The sequence below is a fragment of the Pagrus pagrus genome (assembly GCF_965226575.1).
Source record: "Pagrus pagrus genome assembly, chromosome: 23".
In the NCBI taxonomy this organism is placed as follows: domain Eukaryota; kingdom Metazoa; phylum Chordata; class Actinopteri; order Spariformes; family Sparidae; genus Pagrus; species Pagrus pagrus.
The window spans coordinates 7,373,269-7,395,350 of record NC_140205.1 but is presented as its reverse complement, the minus strand read 5'-3'; the positions used below and the strand labels follow the sequence as shown (position 1 = coordinate 7,395,350).

Genomic DNA, 22,082 nt, shown 5'->3' with positions numbered 1-22,082 from the left:
CGCCCGCAGGTCCCTCCTCACCACTTCACCGCCTGTCTTCATATCTCCAGGATCTCATTTCACCTGCAGTGCTTTTTGTGCTGCTGCAGTCTGGCTGCCAGCGCCGCGATCCTGCGGTCCAAATGTGGAACATCTGATTCTGAGAGCTGATCTACTGATGTCCAGCACATACTTGAGGATTTTGCTTCTAATAAAATAATTTGGACTTCCTCCAGATTAGAGCAGCAATCTTCAAAACACTGAGCAAAGCAGAGAAAACTTTAAACAATTCTCCACAAAGCTTCAGTTGACAGACATTTTTGTAAAGGTTTCTTTCAATGTTTTCTAATTTATGTCTGTTCTCTGTCAAGATCATCTTGTCTGCGTTTGTGATTCTTTAGAATAGGAAAAGCAAAAGGTGTAAATAATAAAATAAACATCCCAGTAAACCGTGATAGTAAGCCAACATGCAGCTGGGACCAGCTCTCCTTCATGGAGTACAGTCGTTTTAAATGTCCTGAATAATAAATGTGCTTTTCCTGCTCTGATAAGCCAAAAAGTCTGCTGTGACAAAAGTAAATTATGCATGCTGGATTACTGTCATACTTGCTGTGTCCAAATTACTCACTTAATAGTTTAAAAATAAGGAGCAGTAAATCAATATTTTGGAATATTTGTCATTGTGCGTCATCACTGAAACACTGGTTACTTTCTACAGAATATGGAGCAGTGAATGAAGGAACCCTATTGTGCACAAACAACTCAACTGCACACACAAATAAAATACAGTGCACTACTACAATAGTAGGTAAGGAGTAGTGTTGTCGCGATACTGGAATTTCTAACTTTAATTAGACTTCTAATAAGCATGGAGGAGGATGATATCACGCTAATGCACATTACAAAGAAAGGTGAGGTTATCCAAATCAAAGAAAAAGCACGTTTAACCTCTGTTTGGGGCAAATTCACCAACATTTTAAGTGTTTTTTATTAGATTGGATGAATGTCCCAGTGACCGCTGCCCCAGGGCGTTGCCAAGATGACAGGCGAGTGTCAAGACTTTCCCAAGCGACTTTGTTCACATCTACAGAGGGAGCGGGTCCTCTTCAACCATGTACCTAATAATGAGCACTCAGTGGCGCATAACATTACCCAGATCCCAGCAAATTAGGGTTTAGCCCCTGGCTAACTTAAATGGGGATAAAATGATTTAATCATGCGGCTCCTCTAGACTTTCCAAATGTTATTGGACCAAATGGATCAAATTCTGATAGTGAAACAAATCGATTAACAGCAGCTGTGGGAGCTGAAGAAAATGTATCCACCGTTTTACAGTCGCATCTTTCATAATGTAAGCTTATGGGGAAAAAGTCTCTCTGAGCCAGCGTGAATCACATGATAGTGTAATTACATGGTTTGGCCTGAAAGCCTGATGCTCTTCCCGAGGCCTTCTCTTCCACAGAGGAAGTCAGTGTTGCCCTGCCGTGCTTCTACAGTAATCCACAAATCCAAATCACGTTTTAAGTGGCCATCGGAGAGGAGGGTGAGATGAGGGGTGTTCAGTTAGTTGCCACACTACCATATACCTCTAAATCCTAAATCCAATAATGTTATTAGCGACGCCTGTGCATTTTTTCTGCTGCAGATTCACTGGACAGAAGTTCAGAAAAGGTATAAAATGCTTTCCGTCTAAGCTAAACCAGGGTCTTTTCCTTGGTTCCTTAAAGGTTGCAGGTGTTTGTCACATCTGCACACACTTAGAATTAATGATATGCATTTGCATGTGACATACGCGTACGATATGTATCTGCAGCCAAGTGTTGCAGCAGAAATGGATTCCCTCTTTCGTAGCAAATGAAATTCCATCAGAAAGGAATTCATCCAACACAATAAGTATAATCCTGAGTTAATGTGCAAAATGACTGCCTTAGGACTCACTGAGTAGTAGGATTATGCAGACAAGTCTGTACTCAGTGTATTTTTGCATTATAAAGAAGAGAATTACATTCATCCGCCGTCAGAAAATGATAGTTGTCACCTAACAGGACATACGGTGCGATGGGATGCCACGCAGAACATTCCCATGTGATCTTTCATGAGTACAACAGCGTCAAAAGTGGGACGGTGCTTCCAACAGCGAGGGAAATCTCAGGACAGAAAAGGAAAAGAATGATAAAAGTTAAAGTATAAAAAGAGAACAAGGCGGAGAGAGACATCGGAGAAGCCGAGACATGAAAAAGCAGGAAGTAGTTTGGGGTGGCAGTTTCACTGACAACAGGTCCCCCGTGTTTCTGCAGCGGCTGCGCTGACTGACAGCCACCAGATGGATTTTGATAAAGCCGACCTGATTGCGTGAGGATTTGAAGAACGCTGTAGTGTCTCCTCAACTGTGAGACTGCAGCAGCCCACAGCAGCAGACAGGTAGCCGGCAGCACAGGACAGGTGGATATCAGGCGAGGCTTACGCTGCAAAAAGTATCCACCTGCACAAATCCTTCAGTCACACATTCAGCTTTTCTTTTTCTCTCTCAAACTGAGAGACAACTTCTGCTGAGGTGAGTTCATCATGCAAGAAACTTGGTACGGCTGTTTAAGCTCACAGAAAGAGCAGCGATGATGTGCGCTCATTAGGAATAACACATCTCCAGCTGATATAACGAATCTTATTACAGTTTCACACAACTTTGTTTCTCAGGCTATGTTCAGACAGACAGCCTAATTCCATTTTTTTGCATATCCAGATTGTGTCCTGATCGATTTTCGGAAGTCTGGTCAGCAAAAAAGCGGATCCAAAACACACCTGGACGTGGTTTGATATGTGCTTCAAAACGTTTTTTATCCAGATACACCTCAGTCCGGACGCTTTGGCCACTCATATTGGACTTCAGAGCGTTGGACTTTCATATCATTTGCAGAACCATAACGTTAAATCCAGAGAGACACAAGTGGATCAGAGCAGCAGAGCAAAGGAGTGGAAACAACACAGAGAGCGACAGTCCGTGGACTCGCACCAGAATTAACTGTCGTCTCCACGACTTGACAGTGGGATGGTTCGAGTAGTGAAATGATTGATCATGCTTCCGTGTCGGAAAGCCACCTACGTCGTTACCAAAGCGACCCATGCAGACATTTTGGTGATGTTTGGACACAAAAATCCAATACAGTGCGGGCAGTCCAATTTGGTTTTCAAATCAAGATCCGTCAGCCTCCAGACAAACTCCAGACTGGAGGGTTTGTTTCGCACCTGAAAACCTCTGCACGGCTCTGTATGGAGCCTTTGTTATTTTAAATTGAATGTTTTGTTCTTCACACATTTTTAATCCTGTTATTTTTGAGGTGATTACCCTGCCCCCGGTCAGCTCATGATTATCAGCTGATCCTCAGCTGGTTCAGATCAACTCGATCTTTTGTGAGTAATTCAATGGAAAAGCATTCATCTTTAAAAGCGAGGATCTCTCACCTACTCGCCTTCAAGCTTGTATTTTGTAGCTCATTTAACCGTTCACGTGTGCATACAAAATAATTAACCGCAATGTGAAATGACTTATTGATTATGTCGATCAATTTCTGTGCCATGAAAGCAGCGGGACGTGCGTTATTATTCGGCACAAATGAATGAAAATTGGAGGTAGTTTGGTGGAGGACAACAAGAGCTCAATCATTAAAGCTATTAAAGTCCAGACCAACACAAGGAAGTGAATGACCTGCAGTGTTGTCAGCCAACCTTGAAACTAAAGCCAAATCACACTTTTATTTTCTGTCTAAAAGAAATATTTCTTCTGGTTTGTTTTGTTTTAATATCTTACACTTGTCTTTACAACTTTCACACAATTCATGCTGCATTTATTTCTTGGCATTTTCCATTAACAGTGTACTATTTTCATTCCTCCTTTCACGCCAATTCTGCTACTATTATAATTATTCCAAACTTATATTCATCCATTTCTACTTGAAATGATCTCGGCACTGTGGGGTACATGCAATGACCTTAATTTGTGTATTCTTTATTTTTTCAAAATGTTTGTATCCTTTATCTGGCATAGTGTGTCTGCAATATCCCAAGACTCATTGAAGTTTTATTTCAACTGAGCTGCAAGAAAAATGGCATCTGGCCATGAAACACGAGATCAAAACAAGTTGATTTGCATTGGAAAAGACGTAATTATCTCATCCTATTTGCATAATATATCCAAGAGGAAGATTCCCAGACCAGTTGACTTAGCGTCAAAGAGTATTTTTTGCAGTGTAATGCACCAAGTCTCTGCTCTTCTCTTTCCCTCTTTTCCTTTCCCTCTCATCTCAATCCCTCTCCCCCCCCCCCATGTTCCTTCATCATCATATCCTTCCTCTCTGAGGCAGATAAAGAGAGACTGACTCACGCCCATGTCCAATTAGCCCAACATGTGACTGGACTCAAAGCAGGAATCCAGGATTTTCCCTCCTGCTGTGTCACAGATTCACATTCATGTAGATGGCTTAGCCTAAGACGACCCTCCAACTTCCGTCGGCTGAATGTATTAACGTGCAACCTCGCCGTCTCGGACTGTTTTCTCACCTTCTGTTGATGTCTGTCTCTGTGCAGCGAGACAGTATCTGCAGCCCTGAAGGCTTCTCTAGTCATTTTCAGCAGTGACATGGAGTTCTCCTTCACCTCTCATGTCTTCTCTGACTTTTTGCTTTTTGTTTTTCTGCCTCTTCTGCTCTCCCACATTATGTGCTGATGTCTCTCTCACTCTCATCCACATGCTCGCTCTGTGTCGCTCTCTCATTTGGCCAGGTAACGGCGTTTAGAGAGCTGAGAACAAACAGAACACCCACACTGTTCACTTACGTCAGTGGAGCAATTTTCTACCAAAAAGACACTTTGACATGAAACAGCTAATCTCTCTCTCTCACACACACACACACACACACACACACACACTGTACTGACACTTCAAGTCTCCTCTATCCTGCAGCCCATCACAGACGAGATGTAACAGCCAAACGTGGGACGAGACACCACACACCACACAAAACAAGCCTCTACAGTAGCCTCTTGGATGAGAAGTGGGGGGGGGGGTCGATGGGGAAGGAGCGGGGTGTCACTAGCAAGGCAGTTCCCATGGCAACATACAGGTGACTCACCAGCCGGTGATGCAGTTGCCGTGACAACCTGCGGTGTGTAGCATCGCTATGGGAGCAGAGTGAAAGGGAAGAGCACATTGTGGGTGTTTGTTGTCGTGGGTGTTCGAGTGCATCGCCGCAGACCGAACAAGCGATGAGACGCAGAAAACAGCATCGGCTGAAAAGGTCCGAGGCTGCAGGATTAACTCGCGCTGGTGTGAAGACGGTGCGGACGCCGGTGGAAAAGTGAACTGAAGTCACCTCCGCTGTAAAACCTTGTTTGGTAAGGATTCATATGCCGGGAAGTGGTGGGAAGTAAAACATCAGAGCTCCTCATTCTGAATGCATTCAAGCCAGGGTCAAAGTATTAAAGTGGAATGTTATTGAAGCTGCACTAATCAATATCTTTGTATAAAAAAAGATTAAATGCTTATGCAAAATATGAAAAGGTCACAGTGATGAGCTCACAGGTGATTATCAGCTCCCCACAGCTCTGCAGAGAGTTTTAGCATCTTTCAGTTAATTGCTTTGATTCGGCTGTTGAGATTCAGCATCAGACTGATTTTAGTGAGAGCTCTGACAAACCTACCTGCCAAACACTGAACAACAGACAGTCAGACTAGCCACAGTAGGTAGTGATTAGCTGGTGAACACTGTGGAGCAATAAGCAGTTAAAGAGCCATATATTTCTTATATACCATTTCACCATAATATGGTAATAAAGTTTAGATGGAGCATTTTCTTGCATGTTAATCAAAGCCTACATTACCCACAATGCAACTGAACAGCAGACAGTTTGGTCTGAGGTTCTGAGTAATGTTAGTTTGCGCTCCAATGTAGCCTCGAGCCACAAGCCTTGTTCACTTCAACTTCACATTTCATTCAATTTCAAACTTGTCGTCTTCAGACCCAACTGATGCCGACTCAAGTGGCATCGCTAGAGGCAGTTTATCAGACTTCACACAGCTCCCTCTGGAGCCACAAAAGGCTTCAGGAAACTTTTTTCACGTATGCAGCAGGACTCCCTCACACCTGTAAACAGAGTCTGATGTGTTAAATCGAAGGCGTTCCCCCTTTGAGATGATATTCATGAGGTGATAAGGTGTCTGTCCGGTGGGAACTTAAAATAAACAATGATAAACAAGCACGCTGGTACCAAACGGTAGGTATTTGGAACTCACACATTTGTGATTCAGACAGGACTTATACGATCTGTGCATCCATTATTAAAATCAGCCAAGCTCCCCTAAAGAAATAACACCCCGACAGTGCTCGAGGCATAAATTCAACAATATATGTATCCCAAACAATGATGCTCTCACTCTCACCCACATTTTCCACACCTGTTTACTGCCATGAAACTTGAATAGACAACACGTTTGGTGGTTCAAGTCTTCAAGTAAAGTCGTGATCATAACAACAGCGGGACGTTCATATGGATTCTTGCTCGTAAACACAGTCAAGATGGAAACACTGGAAGGCACCATATGTTCCCAACCAAAAACAAAGCGTGTCCAAAGATCTACAAGAGTCCAGGAAGAGAAAACAAAAGCCCTTTGACTGACTGCAATGACTGTTCATTTTTTCTAAGGCAGATGTCTTATATCTTTTTAGATTGTTTGTTATATTCACACCACTTACTTGCTGCATCTTTTAAAAGAAGAAGAAGAATACACCAGCAGCAGGAGCTGGATGAGGTTTTGGAGGAATCAACCCCACAGGTGCCCCCTAATTTGAAAAAAACAATGCAAAGGTGCCCTCTTTGATGCCCCTATGGTAGGGTGCCCTTTCTGCATGTTGGTGCCCTACTGCATACAACTGGTACCCTTTTAAATTGTTTAGCCCCCGTCCCTCAATCATGAGTCCACCAGCACAGACTTTCCAAAGAGCCCCTTCAATTTTTGAAAACTAAAATTCCTACATTGCACCTGTACTACTACTACTGCTGTAGTTTTGCCCTACCATTGCGTGGACAGGCGTTGAGCCGGTGGTTGATATCGAGGGAGCAGGGTTTGCGTGTGACGGCTGTGGTCACCGACTCGTACGGGTTGTCCTCGTCCTCCGGCAGGAACACATCCAGAGATGGCGAGGTGACGATCTCCGCTGAATGCTTTGAATCCTGGGAGAGAAAAACGGAGAAATAAAAACATTGAACGCATCACAATATCCAGCGTGAACTCCAGCAGTGTTACATTTATTGAGCAAAACACAAACACACCATCAATTACTGTACATTAATTATGTACTGCAGCCATGCTGGCCTATTAAGCTGTCCAAAAGACCCATAAATGATGCATTATGTTAATTAATAGTGTTTGCAAAGCAAAATGAGGAGCCCTTTCACTGAGTTCAGATGCACAACGTTAGACCAATGAGAGTCAATTTGGAGTTTATGAGCCGCATGTCAAAGCGCAGCAACACGAAACTCGGCAAAACAAAAGCATAAAAGATTTTGGCTTGCAAAAGAGTGGCAAACAGTGTTAAACCGGGGCCAAAGGTGTCTGTTTGTTCACCTTCATCTGAGGTGAATCTTACGGCACAAAAAGGAAAACAAGCAAACACATCGGCTCAGAAACCTCTCAGTTCAGCTCAAGGCTATTATTCAAGTTCAACCACATCTACACAGCTAGATTATCATGAAAGATTCAGGCCAATGTTCAAAGTAAACACTGAAAGTAAAGAGTTGGAAATAGTTTGAACTTTTCTTTTTTTTCTTCCATTCTTTTGAATCCCTGTAGAGTCTCCTAACAGTCCCTTCAGGTCTTTTGGGGTTTTGTTTTCTGTGATCAATAAGGTTTTGCTGGAGCTTTTCTTAAAAGAGAAAGAAAGTCTCAAGTACTCCACGTTCATCTGCTATAAAACTGTTGAGACTTGCAGAGATTAAAGATAAGTCACAGCCAATCTTATGTTTATTTACTTGCTGTCAAGTGTCCAAGTGCCTTAAATGAGCAGGAGATTGCAGCGAAAAACTTCTGACATTTTTTTGGTTAAAGTGTTGTTTTTTGATACATTTGCTGGAAAATCTCTACACTGCAAACATTTGTGATATTTTAAAGATATGTTTCATAATGGAGAACATTAAAATGTGAGATACCACGGCTTGTTTTCAAGTTGTTAACTTCGCTGCAGATGAAAGACGTGGCTGTTGATAAACTCTGCAATAGCTTCAGGGTCTCGTCACATGGTGCGAATGAATTTCAAAACAGAGCAAAACAACTGCTGAGAAACCGAGAACAAAATTCTCTCACAGCATCAACAACACAGCTAAAAGTCAAAACAGCGTCTGTTTTGGCTCACCTGTTGGCTGAGCAATTCCAGTCGGCAGCTGAAATTGTTTTACAATGAGGTGCTCTTCTTTGAAATATATCTTTAAAAGTTTCATTTCTACCTCGTCTACCAGTGAGGTTTCCAAAATGTGAAAAAGTAGCACAAAATAATCAAAAATAAGTTCTGTTCTGGTTTACGTTTTTTGGCTTAAACTGGCAATAGACAACTTTTTTGCTTTAACTTTCATTCTGAAGTAAATACCAACCATCTGCATATAGATTGGTTCCCTGTAAACCTCTCTTTCACTGTGCTATTGCTTCTGTCACCGGCAAAAGAGTCGCTATCCTCAGGTAACGGGGGGGACAACTGGAAAACTGGGAAATTCTGGGGTAAAACACGAGCGAACGGACGGGCATTCACGATTCACTGTGGGATGAGACACACCAAGTCCATTCAGCTGCAGGTCCTCAACCTACAGTCCATCTTTGCTGTACACCCTGCCTCCCTCGCACAAGTCATCCCCTTTTCTCCTGGCTTGTCCTCTCTTACTCTCAACTCTCCTGTGCAGGAAAAATAAAAATTTATCATCTGTAAATGGTGGATACAATTTAAAGAGTCCATCCATTTCAAGATACAGATGCGACATCTTACCACCACACACACCAGAAAAAAAGCACGTCATTTTTCTTGATAGCTCTTCAGACTGTTAATAGGAAGGATGTTCTTGCTTTACTTTTCTTAATTAATGCTGTTGCACTTTTTGTTGCGTGAAGCTTATTGTGAGTCTCTTTGAATAGAATGTCTGCCAAGCGCCTAAATTGTAATTTGCATACCGAATGAAATACATCAATGACTCCTCACAACAGGGACTTGCAGCATTCTGAAAGGATCTCTTCATTTGGTGATGATTAATTCAGAGTAACATGTCTGGAAGTGTTTCTTTGGGACCTTTATATAACGGTGTTCTCTTCTGGTGTTTGAGGAGAATTTCTGATTGCGTTTCGTTGCAGCATTGGTGAAAAGGTTGAGCCCCAAAGGGCTCCGACAGAGAGCTGAGGACCAAAAGGTCCCTTATCTCTGAGGCAGATGTGTTCCCAGAAAGAATGAAAAACAAGACTGAGTGATGTGAAGCGGGGGAAAAGGTTACAGGGGCGAGCGTCATTTCAGCCAAAGAGACAAAACATTACTTTCTCGCGAGGCCGCCTCTGGGTGTCTGCTTTTTTCCCATAACGCAACACTCCATCATCATTTCTCCAGTGTCAGCTGGCAACCTGCCCCTGGTTGTACCCTCCTAATGGGATCAGTTGGCGATAAGTTGTGGGTGTGGCTGCGCCTGTTCTCAACCCCAAACTGCATACTTCTCTTCTCCCTCTTCGCCCTCTCCTGACCTCCTTTCCTCATTCAACAGCCATTACTCTTCCTGTCATCTTCTGCTACTACATTACCCAGACTGCAACAGGCCATCAATCACACCCAGAGCACACTCAAAACGGATTAATCATTCTGGCTGACAGAGCAATCAGTCCCTTGATGATTTCTCTCACTTACACCCTCTGCACTCAATCTGAGACTTATTTTACACTGCACTTTATTAAAAGGCCAACAAACTGCGCCCCCCCCCCTTTCTCTATCTCCATCAGCACTCAATTAGACTGCTATTAAGAGTTAATGGCGCCCAGTCAGTCTTGTATGCTTTCGCTCAGCAGGTGGCCCAGCCTCAGCTGATGCTGATTTAACGTGACAACCTGGTTAGCTGCAGACTTCACTCACAGAGCTGATGGAAAGGCTGAGAGCACTCTGATGGAGCCATTAAGACCTGCTGGCAGTTCACCGCTCTGTTCACGGACATGAAAAACTCGATTTCGTTTTATAAACTCCTCTGACAGCTCAGATTAAAGGTGCAATGAATCATCTTCGGATTAATTCTGAGACTTTAGCATAATTGGGATTTGAGACCATCAAGACACTAATCTGCATCTCATACAGTGTGTTAACATGCACTTTGAGAGCCTGGTTACAGTTGGCTTTCCGCCATCTATACCAGAAACCAGGTTTACATAATTAGGGGCAGGGGATCAGACAAACATGATTTTTCCAGCTAGATTTCTTGAAGTTAACGCCTAACAGCCTTATGCATGTATGCATGTGCATGACACAAGCTGTCAGACTTGGAAGTAGCACTGTGACCGGTCCTGTCTCCTCCCATGTTTGAAACGGAGCGTACCAACTTTCACCCTCCAACAGGCTGAAGAATACTTTCATACATCCGTCTGTCCTGTTGCTAAATCCAAACCAGCTAAATAAGATCTGGATTAGAGGATATTATATGACATGTCCTCTGGTCATGACTGTTTGTTGTGCTTTGTATTTTTATGAATGTGTGTCATACGTGTAACTGTATGTATAACCTGTGTGTAAACTTTTTAAAGGGAACTGTCAAAAGGATGCAAAATGAATTTCAGTGTAAAGCGACAATAAGGTCGTATCGTACCGTATCGGATCATACCATATCACATTCTATCGTACCTATTGTATCGAATAGTATCATATCGTATCTTAACATATTGTAACATAAGGTATTGTATCATACCGATGTCACGCTGGTAATCAGGGTTCACCTCCAGAGTCATGCATATAGTTTTGGTTTGGTAAACAAGTTCTTCGGTTTCTTTGGGTTGAATGTCGATCATATAAACATGCCCCGTCTCACACTTCAAGAGTTTCCTACACATAGACTTTACTTGGGCCAGCCGCCCAGGTATATTAATGGCTGGCCAAGTGTATTTGCTGGCCCATTTTGGCACTTTTTCACTCTTATTTCTCCATCTGTCTGACAGAACACCATTCGCAATCGATTAACTAGTGGACAATCTGCCCTTGCTCTACCCCTCCAGTCTACTGACAGTCCCTCATGCTCTGCAGAGAAACAGAGAGTTTGACAACAATACAATAATTAGCAGCATTTTCTCACAATGTAGATAGAAAACCTAATCAATCCATCTTACAAATCCTATTTGCGGTTACAAATTAGCTGTATGTCAACATAATTTCTTGGAGACAGCAACACATACACACACACATACATACACATAGCACTGCAGCCTCCTTGCATTCAAAATTATTCCATTTAAACTGAAATCATCACAAAGCAGACCAAAGAAATCAAAGTCAGATTTAATCTCCGAGTTTTCTCTCATTACAGAGCCTGTCATCTCACAGCACCATCAGCCCTTTGAGATCGTAATTCTCCCAAAGTAATGGCAGAGGAGAAACCTCATTACTGATGGCTGCACGTAAACACAGATTTGCGGTAAATCTGTTGTCCAATTTCCTGCATAACCTGATTCCTACGAGCAACCTGCTCCCTTGTATGGGTGTAATCATGTTGCAGTGTGTGAGAGCATCACCGGTAGGAAATGCAATAGATTGCTCCAAGGCACGAAGCTGGATGAGCAGTTCCTCAGAACAAACCGAGATAACATTTCCAAGTTACTGGAAGTGAACGCAGTTTCAAATGGAAACAGAAACAAAAGAAATCTTTGCCTTTGGAACAGGAAGTGACAGGATTAATGGTACATTAAGTCCTGATTTAAAAAAGTACAACAGCAGCTCTTAATATTTCTGATGTATTAGAGCTGAGAGGTCGACGCTACCAATCATCTCAGCCTCATTTGTTTACAGTAATTAAAAAGATGTCACCATGAATTAACAATGAAAGTCAGAAGTTTTCAAAATGCCACAGGTATTGTAGCATCATTAATAAAAGCAGTGAAGAGTGAGAGCTCGGGAAAGAGATTCCTCTGTGGCGTCTACAGGGAGAAATGAAATTATTAAAATGAAAAGGAGAGAGGGGAAAAGAGAGAAAGCAGGATATGATTGGGAAACGTGCCGTACGGGGAATCCTCCATAACTTGTACTGAAAATTAATTCCTCAATCTTCCTCTGTGTTTTCCCTTTTCCTTCCCTACCCCTTCATCACTACTCCAACCTCTTTTCACTCCCTTTCACGTCTACATCATCTCAAAATCTCCAGATTCCATCCCAGCAGCTTAGGAAGAAACAGAAAGAGAAAAAGCGAGGCCAAAGCTGACAGGGGTAACAAAACCAATCGGCAAAAGGGAAGGGAGGGAAAAAAAAAAACACAGCTAGATCAAAGAGGCCAGGATCCATCTCAACACTTACTTTGGAGTTTGAGTCAGTTAATCCCGAGGAGACGAGCACGAGACAGACAGACAGGCGGGGAAGAAGAAAATGAGTTGGAGCTGAGGAAGGGAAGCGGAGGAAGTGGGAGTGCAGTGCGTTCGGAGCAGGGACTTCCTCACACACACAAACACAAGACAGACACAGAAATGGGAGTCAAGTGCAGGCAGCATGCTCGACTTCTCACACACAGGACGGCAAGAGTTTCCAATTCCGCTGCATTGAGGTGAAAGTTTGAGCAATTCCCCTCGCCAGCGGAAAAGTACTCTGCACTCCATCTCGAAAAGGATAGCCACTGAGAGGAAATCCCTCACGCTCAAGGCCGCAGCGACGCCCGGGAGCAAACCAAAATCTGGAGGTGAAATTAATCCGGCAGTGTGACAACAGGTTTAGCTACCTGATATCTTAACGTGCGCTCGATCTTCTTCCGGCTCGGCCCTGGAGGGGGTCGGACGGCTTTAAAAAAGTGGGAGAGGAGCCTTCACGCAGTTCGATATGAGTAGTCGACTCCAACAAACAAACACACTCAGTCTTCATTCATTTCCCTCCCTTGCCCTACACCCTCCCGCCCCCCCGTTCCCTCTCTATCTTTCAGGGCAGAGATAGCACACAGAGAAACTTGTGTCTGGGCTGCACAGGAAGAGAGCAGACAAACAGAGGCCTCCTCTGGCCACTAATTAGCAGGTCGTATGCAGCTCCCGTCCAACTGCAGGGGCCAGATTAAACGTTTGGGAGTGTGTGTTTGACTGCGTGTGTGTGAGACGGCGCCTGCACATGTGACCAAAGGATTGTATGTAACGGTGTGTGATTATATCTGGTGTTTGTACGCGTCTGCCTGCGTGCAGCAGATATAGCTAATGTGGGATCATGTGAGGGCTTATGTGCATACTTCTATCTGTGTTTTCTATGCATAAATGAGTCTGCTTGTATTACACAGTACGTAGTGTGTGTATGTGTGTGTGTGCAGGGCTGATAACTCAAATAGGAAATGTGCTGTTGCTTCGGTCACGTCCGACGAACTTCTGACAGTCTTAAATCCTGTGACTCTCTCTTCCTCTGTTTAACCCTATCCTGTAACACTGACGACCCGAGCCACTGCCTCATACACTGTGCACAGAGTTCATAGGCCATCAGATATGAATGGAGGCTATAATTTGCTGGCATTTCCTCATGGAGGCTATTTGATTAGAGAGAAAAGGGAGGGGTGGACACAAAAGAGGACAATGGACCCTCTGAGGCCCTCAATGAGGGGAGAGGTGAAGTCATGAGAGGACTCACTGACCAAAATAGAGAGATGAAAAATGAAGAAATTGAAAACGCCAGTACAGATTATCTGGTAATGTGAGGGGTCTACAGATCCAGTCTTAAGCCTCCTCCTAATATGAAACATGTTTGATATTTAATATTTAAAATCTGGAAGAATTGTTCCTGAGATATGCGAATAACAGACAAACAGACAGAGATTCCTTGCTTTATAGGTGAATGAAAGGAGGCAAAAGCCAGCCCACTCTTTAACTCAAGCAAATACATGCTTTCTTCCCTAGCGTGCAAGTACAGCTGAGCCTAATGAGAACATAATTTGTTTTGCAGCATTTTCTAGACAATCAGCAGTTTATCAATCCGTCCAGTTCTTCTGTGCAGTATCTTCAAACTACAAACTGGGATGACAAGACCTCATGAAGCTGCTCATAGTCACTGCATCTCACTTCAACTTCAGAGGTATTGGTCAGGCCAACTATATCGCTTTGGTTATTTGCAAGAAAGTGAATAATCATTTCACCCAGAAATGTTGAAGTGAACTCAGAAAGGGAGAGGTAGAGAGGTTAAAAAGAGATGAGAAATACAGTGGAAGAGAGTGAAAAAGATGAAGAGAAGTGAGGATGGTCAGAGCAGCGAGCAGGGATTGCCTTGTAGAAATGGATTTCCCTCCATGGCTCGCTAATCCCACAGAAATCAGCTAGCCGGGCCACACATGGGACACTGACAGTCACTCCTCACAAAATAACACCCTTCACATTCTCCATGATGGCTTCTGCACTGAGCACAGCTTAAACTGTGGCTTCCCCTGGCTCCACGCTAAATCCCACAGACACGGCGACCAGCCAGAGCGAGAGGGCTGCCGACTGAGAGCCACTGCTGTGTGACTCAACTTTTAACTTTAACTGCAAACCTGACAACTATCATAGTCTGCAAAGATAGGCTACACTCGATATACAATACAGCTTGATGTTCTATACAGCGAAGAAAAATCTGTTTATTTCTGACCATACACTCACGTGGAGTATTTAGTTTAACCAAAATGTCTGGCAAAACATTCTGGCAATGGTTGGTTGAAGCTACAGCCCATAAGGACACTGTTGCTGGCCTGAGTTGCTGCACCAACCAATTCTACTGAGCTGCAGTCAAAATCTGACACATCAACAGCCGCCAAGTGTATTCAAAGCTTTGGCAGGGTAGCCTTCACTCCTTTCCATGAGTTTGTGTTGGATGCGCAAAACTATGTGCAGCCCACACTGCCAAACAACCTGCAACAGGATAAGGATTTCCACCTCACAAATTCAAAATCATTTAAATCTTTCAATGTTCACATGCCTGCAGCCAGCACCATACAGTTGATTGCTCCACGGAGGTCGAAAACTTGAAGTCAGGCATCATCATTTTCATCGATATCGTTGTGTAATTAATCAGCTGGTTGGATAAGTTATTGTTGGCGATAACTGGGCTTTTTTCCACTGTCTTGGTTCATGTTTACTTAGCATTAGCAGCCTGGCAGCAGCCCACCCTGCGGACACCCAGCCTGTTTGCTCTGCATAGCCCAGAGACACTGGCAGCTGCTTCAGAGGATGAATGACCCCAGGAGCAGCAGCAGACTTGAGAAGGAGGCTGAAGAGGTCGGTGTGTTTACCAGGGAAACTACAGTTCATAAACCACCATAGTTAACAGTTTGAGTCAAGCGTAGAGAAAGCAAGAGCTTTGCAAGAAATGCAGTGAGATCATAACAAAGCGTAAACGACCCTAAATCGATAGTTCTGCTTCTTTACCCGTACATCCTGAATTTATCTTCTGCAAAGTTGAACTGACTTCCTCTTGGATTCACTTCCTGCAATAAAACATCCATCTATTTCTCTGTGTTTGCTGCAGATCCACCAGAAAGTGATTAGAGAAACACTGGAGCTACAGAATGTTTGCGCTAAAAATCATCTTCCTAATCCAGTTTTAACCCAGATTTTTGCGTCAGTGACTTTTTATGTTCATTTTTTACCGGCTCCCTAAAACTGGAATAAGATTAAAACAATAAAATGAAGAGGCACTCTGTGACTGTTTTGCTGGATGAGCTCTCCCTGTTCTTTATAGACCAGGCAGTGCATTTAGCGATTGGCTCAGTGCTAAAAATGACTTCCTATTTATTACTTTTATGGGTAACTCTGTTTTTTATATCTCAATCATGATACAGGGAAGTGCTTAAGAGGATGCTTACAGCTCCCGTCAGATTCACAGCAGCCTTTAACACACACACAGACACACACAGACATCTTGCTGATGTGCCAACTGCACAGCTTGACAGCTGATCTGCCCTTGTTTTTGATGGGCTTTGTTTTTGGGGTGGTGAAATATGGTGTTCGGTGTGTTGGGGCTCCCAAAAGCACTTCTTTGTTTTTGACAGAGGTATTGTAGGTTCTGTAACTGTCATTTTAACCACAGAAAATCTACAGTATCTTTGACATCATACAAAATTTCAGGGACCACATCTTCCTCTATAAAGCCATCCAGTTCTAACAGTTTCTAACCATAAATCTTATAGATGGATAAACAGACTTAGCCCAGAGAGAGAGAAAACAAACTGAGAAAAATAACACATAAGGTGAAGGAAGAAAGGTCAGAGAGAGGAGAATAAACTGGAACATTAGACCTGAAATTATCCATTACAAATTCAGTCTCCTTGAGAAAACCATTAAGCACCGCTGAAGTGCAGCACAACATAAATCAAGAAAAAAAAGATATACAAGTCCTTGACATTAAAACGCAGCTCGCAAACACGACAAGTGACTTATGAAACACCTTGTGACTTTCAAAATGTCTTCATTTATACCTGCTGAGCTCTCCATGTATGTAATAGTTTTACATTTTAGGAAAAGTACTTGCTGTGAGTTATATTATAAGATCAATACCACTGACATGTCTGTACATTAAATGTACTCATCTTGTTTGTTCTGATTAAATATGATGGACAGAAATGCCTATACAACGTCTTTAATGTATTTATACATAAACGCACAAAGCAAATGTTAACCTTATCTCTCCCTGTCACCCGTGTGTGTGTGTGAATGTGTGTGTTTTTCATGTTAATCCATGGGATGTTAGCCTGATTATAAATAATTCCACAACAGTCTGTTGCCTCTCGTACAGCGGGATGTACTTTTTACTGTTGGCGGCCTTTCTACTCCTTTTTCTCCAGTATTTTCTCCCTTTTCCTGTTTACGTCAAAGACAACGAGATATCTGAACTCCAGCGGGAAGTCAGACTATTCACATGCACGCACACGCGCACACAGGGAACATCTCCAACTCCTCAAGGGCAGCATACTGTATAAATGTGCCAATCTATTTCAGGAGAACAGTATTTGACAGCAGCTATAGGTATGTGTGCGTTGAAGGTTAGGTTGACAGGAAGAGCTGCAGAGTCTGCAGGGCGTTAAGCCATTAACAAGGACCGACTATAAGCACAGAGCTGCATCACGTCCCGCAGAGACAGAGGAGAAAGAGAAAATGGGGAATAGGAAGTAATGAGAGCAAGATAAAGAATGAGACTTTTTGAATTTTGATGTTTTTAACATCAATTAATATTGCAATTAATAAAATGAATTATTCAATTAAAAGCACGCCTGTTCACATCATTACCCCAACAAATATGCACCTCACCAGACACGAGTAATCCACTGTGGAGTTTCGTCATAGGTCAGAAGTCTCAACTAAGATTGCAAGTTGTTAAGATATTAAAACATTGTGACGAATGCATGCAAGCATTATAATTTCCCAGAGGCCAAAGTGACATATTCAAATTATTACACTGCAGTGATTTTTATGGATTTCTTTCTGTTTATTTTGCAGATGTTCTCTGTATTTTTGTAATACACAAAATACATAAAATAGACTGAATTTACATGTAAAACATGTGAAATAACATGAATAATCTGTAACTGGGTCTAACATATCATATTAATACATAACATTGAAAAATACTGTATAAAAATAATATTGAAATTACCTTTAATACCTGAGATAAATCTGTGACAATCAACACTAAAAGAAGTATTGATTCTGTAGATTAATTTACAAATATCATGTCGTCACATTATTGTTTTTCAATGGACAGATTTTTGTGTAAGCCAAAAAACAAATTAAATCTGTTTCTTAACTGCTATAGGAAAAAAGGTATCTACAAAAATATTGACATTTCTTTGTCCTGGGCCACAGATATAAGTTATGTTGCAAGCTATATTTGTGCTCCTGTAGGTGGACGATGGTTCAGTCAAGTATGGGCGTTTGCTATTTATCTGGGCTTTGATTTATTCCTTCCACTTAGTTTTTTGTAGATAAAGATGGGCGTGCAAAGAGCTCGTCTCTTTAAAGACATTCCATTGCTTGCATTTTGCAGTGATAGGATAAACTGCTATATCACTATGAAATGAAGGGCGACCATAACACATTATTATTGATTTTTTTTAGAGCGATGTATTAAAAACAGGCTTTTTGGTTGGGACATTAGACAGTGAGAGATCAATATTAATATAAGTTCAAATGAAATCACATTCAGTCGTCTCTTTTGTAGCGGTCTTAGAAATGCGTCTTTACATCTAAGCCGTAGTGAATAAGTGTCAGACATCTGAATAGAGTCCTTTATACGTGGAGTGATTTCAGACTCGGTCGAGGATTTCTAAGAAGCAGCTGCTTTTCAGGTAGTTCAACTGCAACTGTTTATTCATTTGCCACAGGAATTGTTTAATATTTCATGAAATACTTGTCAACTTCCTCGCAGAGAGCTGGATGAGAAGATCAGTACCTCTCGCGTCTGTACGGTAAAGATTCTGGTTTGCAAACTTATGCTCCCAAACTGTTAAATAAATAAAACCGATAACCTTACCCTCCCACAGAGCACATGAAGTACTTCATTTACAGGCTTATAACACTCTCCCTTCTCTCTCTCCACACATATATAAAATCCCTGCCCTCCCAGAAACACCTTCCTTTGATGTTCTTTAACTTCTTCAAGAGCCCTCATGGCTTTTTCAACTTAACCTCTGCCTCTGCACAGACCTGCCCTCCGTCCACCTCCTCAACTCTTTTAAACTACCTGTACTGAGAGCATTAAAGGTCAGCAGGCGCCCACCAGAGAGACGAAGAAGAATTGGGGAAAGAGAAATCTAAAGTGTGGAAGTGTGAGGGAGTGGAGAAAAAGGTGTGGAGCACGAAGACACGGTCGGAGAACGCTGATGTGTGTCTGCGCAGCACTCTGACGCACCTGTGCTGAAGGCGACCGAGATTTGTCAATGGTGGACATCCCACGCCTGACGTCGCCTGAATTTCTGGGTTGCCTGGCAACCTGTCCGGCCTCTCTCTCTCTATCTGAATCTTTGTCTGACATTTGTTCATTATCTTTCTCCCTTTCCATTCTCTCCGTTTTGCTTTCAAGGTTCCCGCAAGTGAAGGTCTGGACGTCTTTGCTGGAGTCAACATGACGGAGAGGAAACCTCCTCCACGCGCGTGCTGGCGTCAGTCGGCGTTCACATGGCGGTGGCGGGAGAAAACCTGCGGCTGGTGAAGAAGATTCACAACGAGGGAAGCTTCCTCGTGCAGGCACGTACACATGAACACGTGAGACTGTAATGACATGCTAAACTGATTAGCTTGGAACAGACTGCACTCTTTATGCTTTTCTGGGTGATCAAACACAATGCTCAGTCTCTGACACGTGTACTGTGTAAACACACACCCACACATACAAGCTGAGGCATATGCAGACTCACACAGACGTACACAATACACTCAATTGTCAATGTGTGCAATAAATATACCATCCTGATGGCGCTATTGGGTAGTTTGTGTTAAAAATGTTTTGGAAGAGGCGTTTTTGGTGCGTTTATATTGCAATGCATTATACTGAGATGTGTTTCAAGGCACACCAGATCAGCACAGTTCCTTTATCAAGACAGGAATAACTTAATTTAAACTCAAACACAAGTATTTCAAACTGCCTGAGAACTCGGTTGCAATTTTTAAAACTGCTAAAAATCAATATATTGATTAGATCTGAGGTTAAGTAACTAATATTGTTGTAAGTGTTGCAGAAATGTATGTACTCTAGGATGTTATCGCTTGCGGCTGATCAAAAAAATACAGTTCTGTGGGCGTTAAATATATTCTTACATATTAATAATACAAAAGAGAAAATCCAATAACTAAAACTCATTCCAACCTGCTGTTTTATGCAGCCAATCTAACGTCGAGTTAGCTGAAGTTTCGAGCGCACCTATATACCTGTATGGTTCGACGAGTCCGGCTCTTTGACTGACAGTCCTGACTGACAGCTAGACAACCAGCAAGCTGGGCGCTCAGACAATCTACACAAAGGTTAACACACTTCTGCTGAGATATAAAGTGAAAGATAAATGAGGCGGAGAGCGAGAGATGAGCAGGGAATAGAGAGGGATGATAGCACAACAAGCTAAAAGAGAATTAGGTTGACAGATCTCATGTGGGATGCTGAGAAGAAAGGCCGAGATGGGAAACGATGGGAGAGGCAGCAGCGCTGTGTCCGCTCATCCTGCACAGTCTTATCTCTTTATGTTGACTCTGTTTATAACACTGGGCAAATTAGCGCAGGGCTAACTGAATTATGCAACTCAATTTCTCTTTCCTCACCCACTCCGTTCCTTCCTCCTTCTATTCTCCTCTGCAAAACCCACACACGCGCTTTTCAAAATGAAGCCAAATTCAGACACGTTCACGCAAACGCACACACACACACACACACCGAAGCTGATGCCACCAAATATGCTCTATACACCCTCGCGCTCACACTTAAACTAACATGCAGGGCTTCTTTATTTGCACCAACATGTTAGTACACACACACAAAACACACTGATTCCAGGTGCAAACCTCTCCAGGCGGCGTGCCAGTCAGTCAGGCATGCTGCCAGTGTACAAGACAGAGGGTCTGTTGTGTTGTAAATGTCAGATGCCCTGCTGTTTGAGCCAGCACGCATCTCGCCGCTAAACAATCTCATCTGCACACACTTAACCACATTTATAGAGGCGGCATGAAGGGCTCGGGGGGGAGGGAGGAAGGAAGGACGGAAGAGAGGAAGGTGGAGCAGGGATGCAAGGAAGTGGAGGAGAATTTGGATTAGGGCTGCTTTTCTGGAGTTTTGGTTAAAAATACACACTTTTTGTTGTTATTTATGCTCCGTTTGAATAGTTTTTGCTTTTTATATAAAGTATTTTGCATTATAATATGTAATTTACAGCCTTTTTTTTAATATCTATGTGCTGTGCACATTTCCTGCTATACCTTTCGCTGTTATACCTTTTATTGCCATTTACATTCTGTTTCTATCACTATTCATTTTTATACCTTTTATCGCTAAGTACTATCTTTATTCTTAATATTTACTATTTCTATAGTGCATCCTGACCACGTATATAAAAAAAAAGGGACATTTTATCTTTCTTTTTGTGTCTAACTAGACTTTCAAAATGCAGAATTAAGTGCTTGGCAGGATGATAACACTGAAACACCAGAAATTTTAAGTATTCACAATAAAAACAGCGGGATGACTACAGAAACAAAAGTGTGATTCAAATGGAGAAAGGAAAAAATGTACTGTACATAATGTATACGCATTTGCCATGTTAAATATGTACTTAAGGGGAAGATTTGAAGTACAAATCCTGTCAAGTGCATCTTACTACTGTGGGCCCTTAAGCTCATAAATATGTTGAAGCGTGCACTTCCAAATCTTTTTCTGTCAGTGCCATTTTTGCATTTTTAATCCATAACATCTCTCAGTCAGATTTGTATTTATATTTCAACAGTTTACTGTGAGATTTTTAGATAATTATCATTCAGTAGAAAAAAAACAGGGAGCATATCTGACGTATCAGATACCAGCTCTCCATATACAGTAGTGTGTAAATAAAACTAATAAATGCAATGTTGCATTTATATTCTACTGCGTTCTCCTTTGCTGCTGCAAAATTCACATTCCCCTCACGGGGATGATTATCCTTTAATGTGATCTCATTGAATCAGATATTTCAGCAGACTATCATCCATTCAAAGTTCATAAAACCAAGTCCTGCTCACAAAAGGTAAAGGCTTAAAAACTGCAGCGATAAGGAGATGATTTTTGGGAAACTTCTAATAAGGAGAGAGAAGGTAAAGATGAAAGATCGACATAAGAGACGGAAACCGAGCAGAGCTGCCAGGAGAGCCCTTCTCTCTCTGACGGCTCATTCACCGCGTTCCCAAG

General features: G+C 42.4%; 1 protein-coding gene across 8 annotated transcripts in view; it reads right to left on the bottom strand.

Annotated features, from left to right (window-relative positions):
* The window catches only part of anks1b (ankyrin repeat and sterile alpha motif domain containing 1B), a 231,211-nt gene that overhangs the window by 108,141 nt on the left and 100,988 nt on the right, over positions 1-22,082 (bottom strand). For all 8 annotated transcript variants that reach the window (XM_084345741.1, XM_084345742.1, XM_084345743.1 and 5 more), the window contains one exon: positions 7,047-7,203. In XM_084345741.1, coding sequence (XP_084201867.1) covers positions 7,047-7,203 — 157 coding nt within the window. The remainder of the gene's footprint in view (positions 1-7,046; positions 7,204-22,082) is intronic.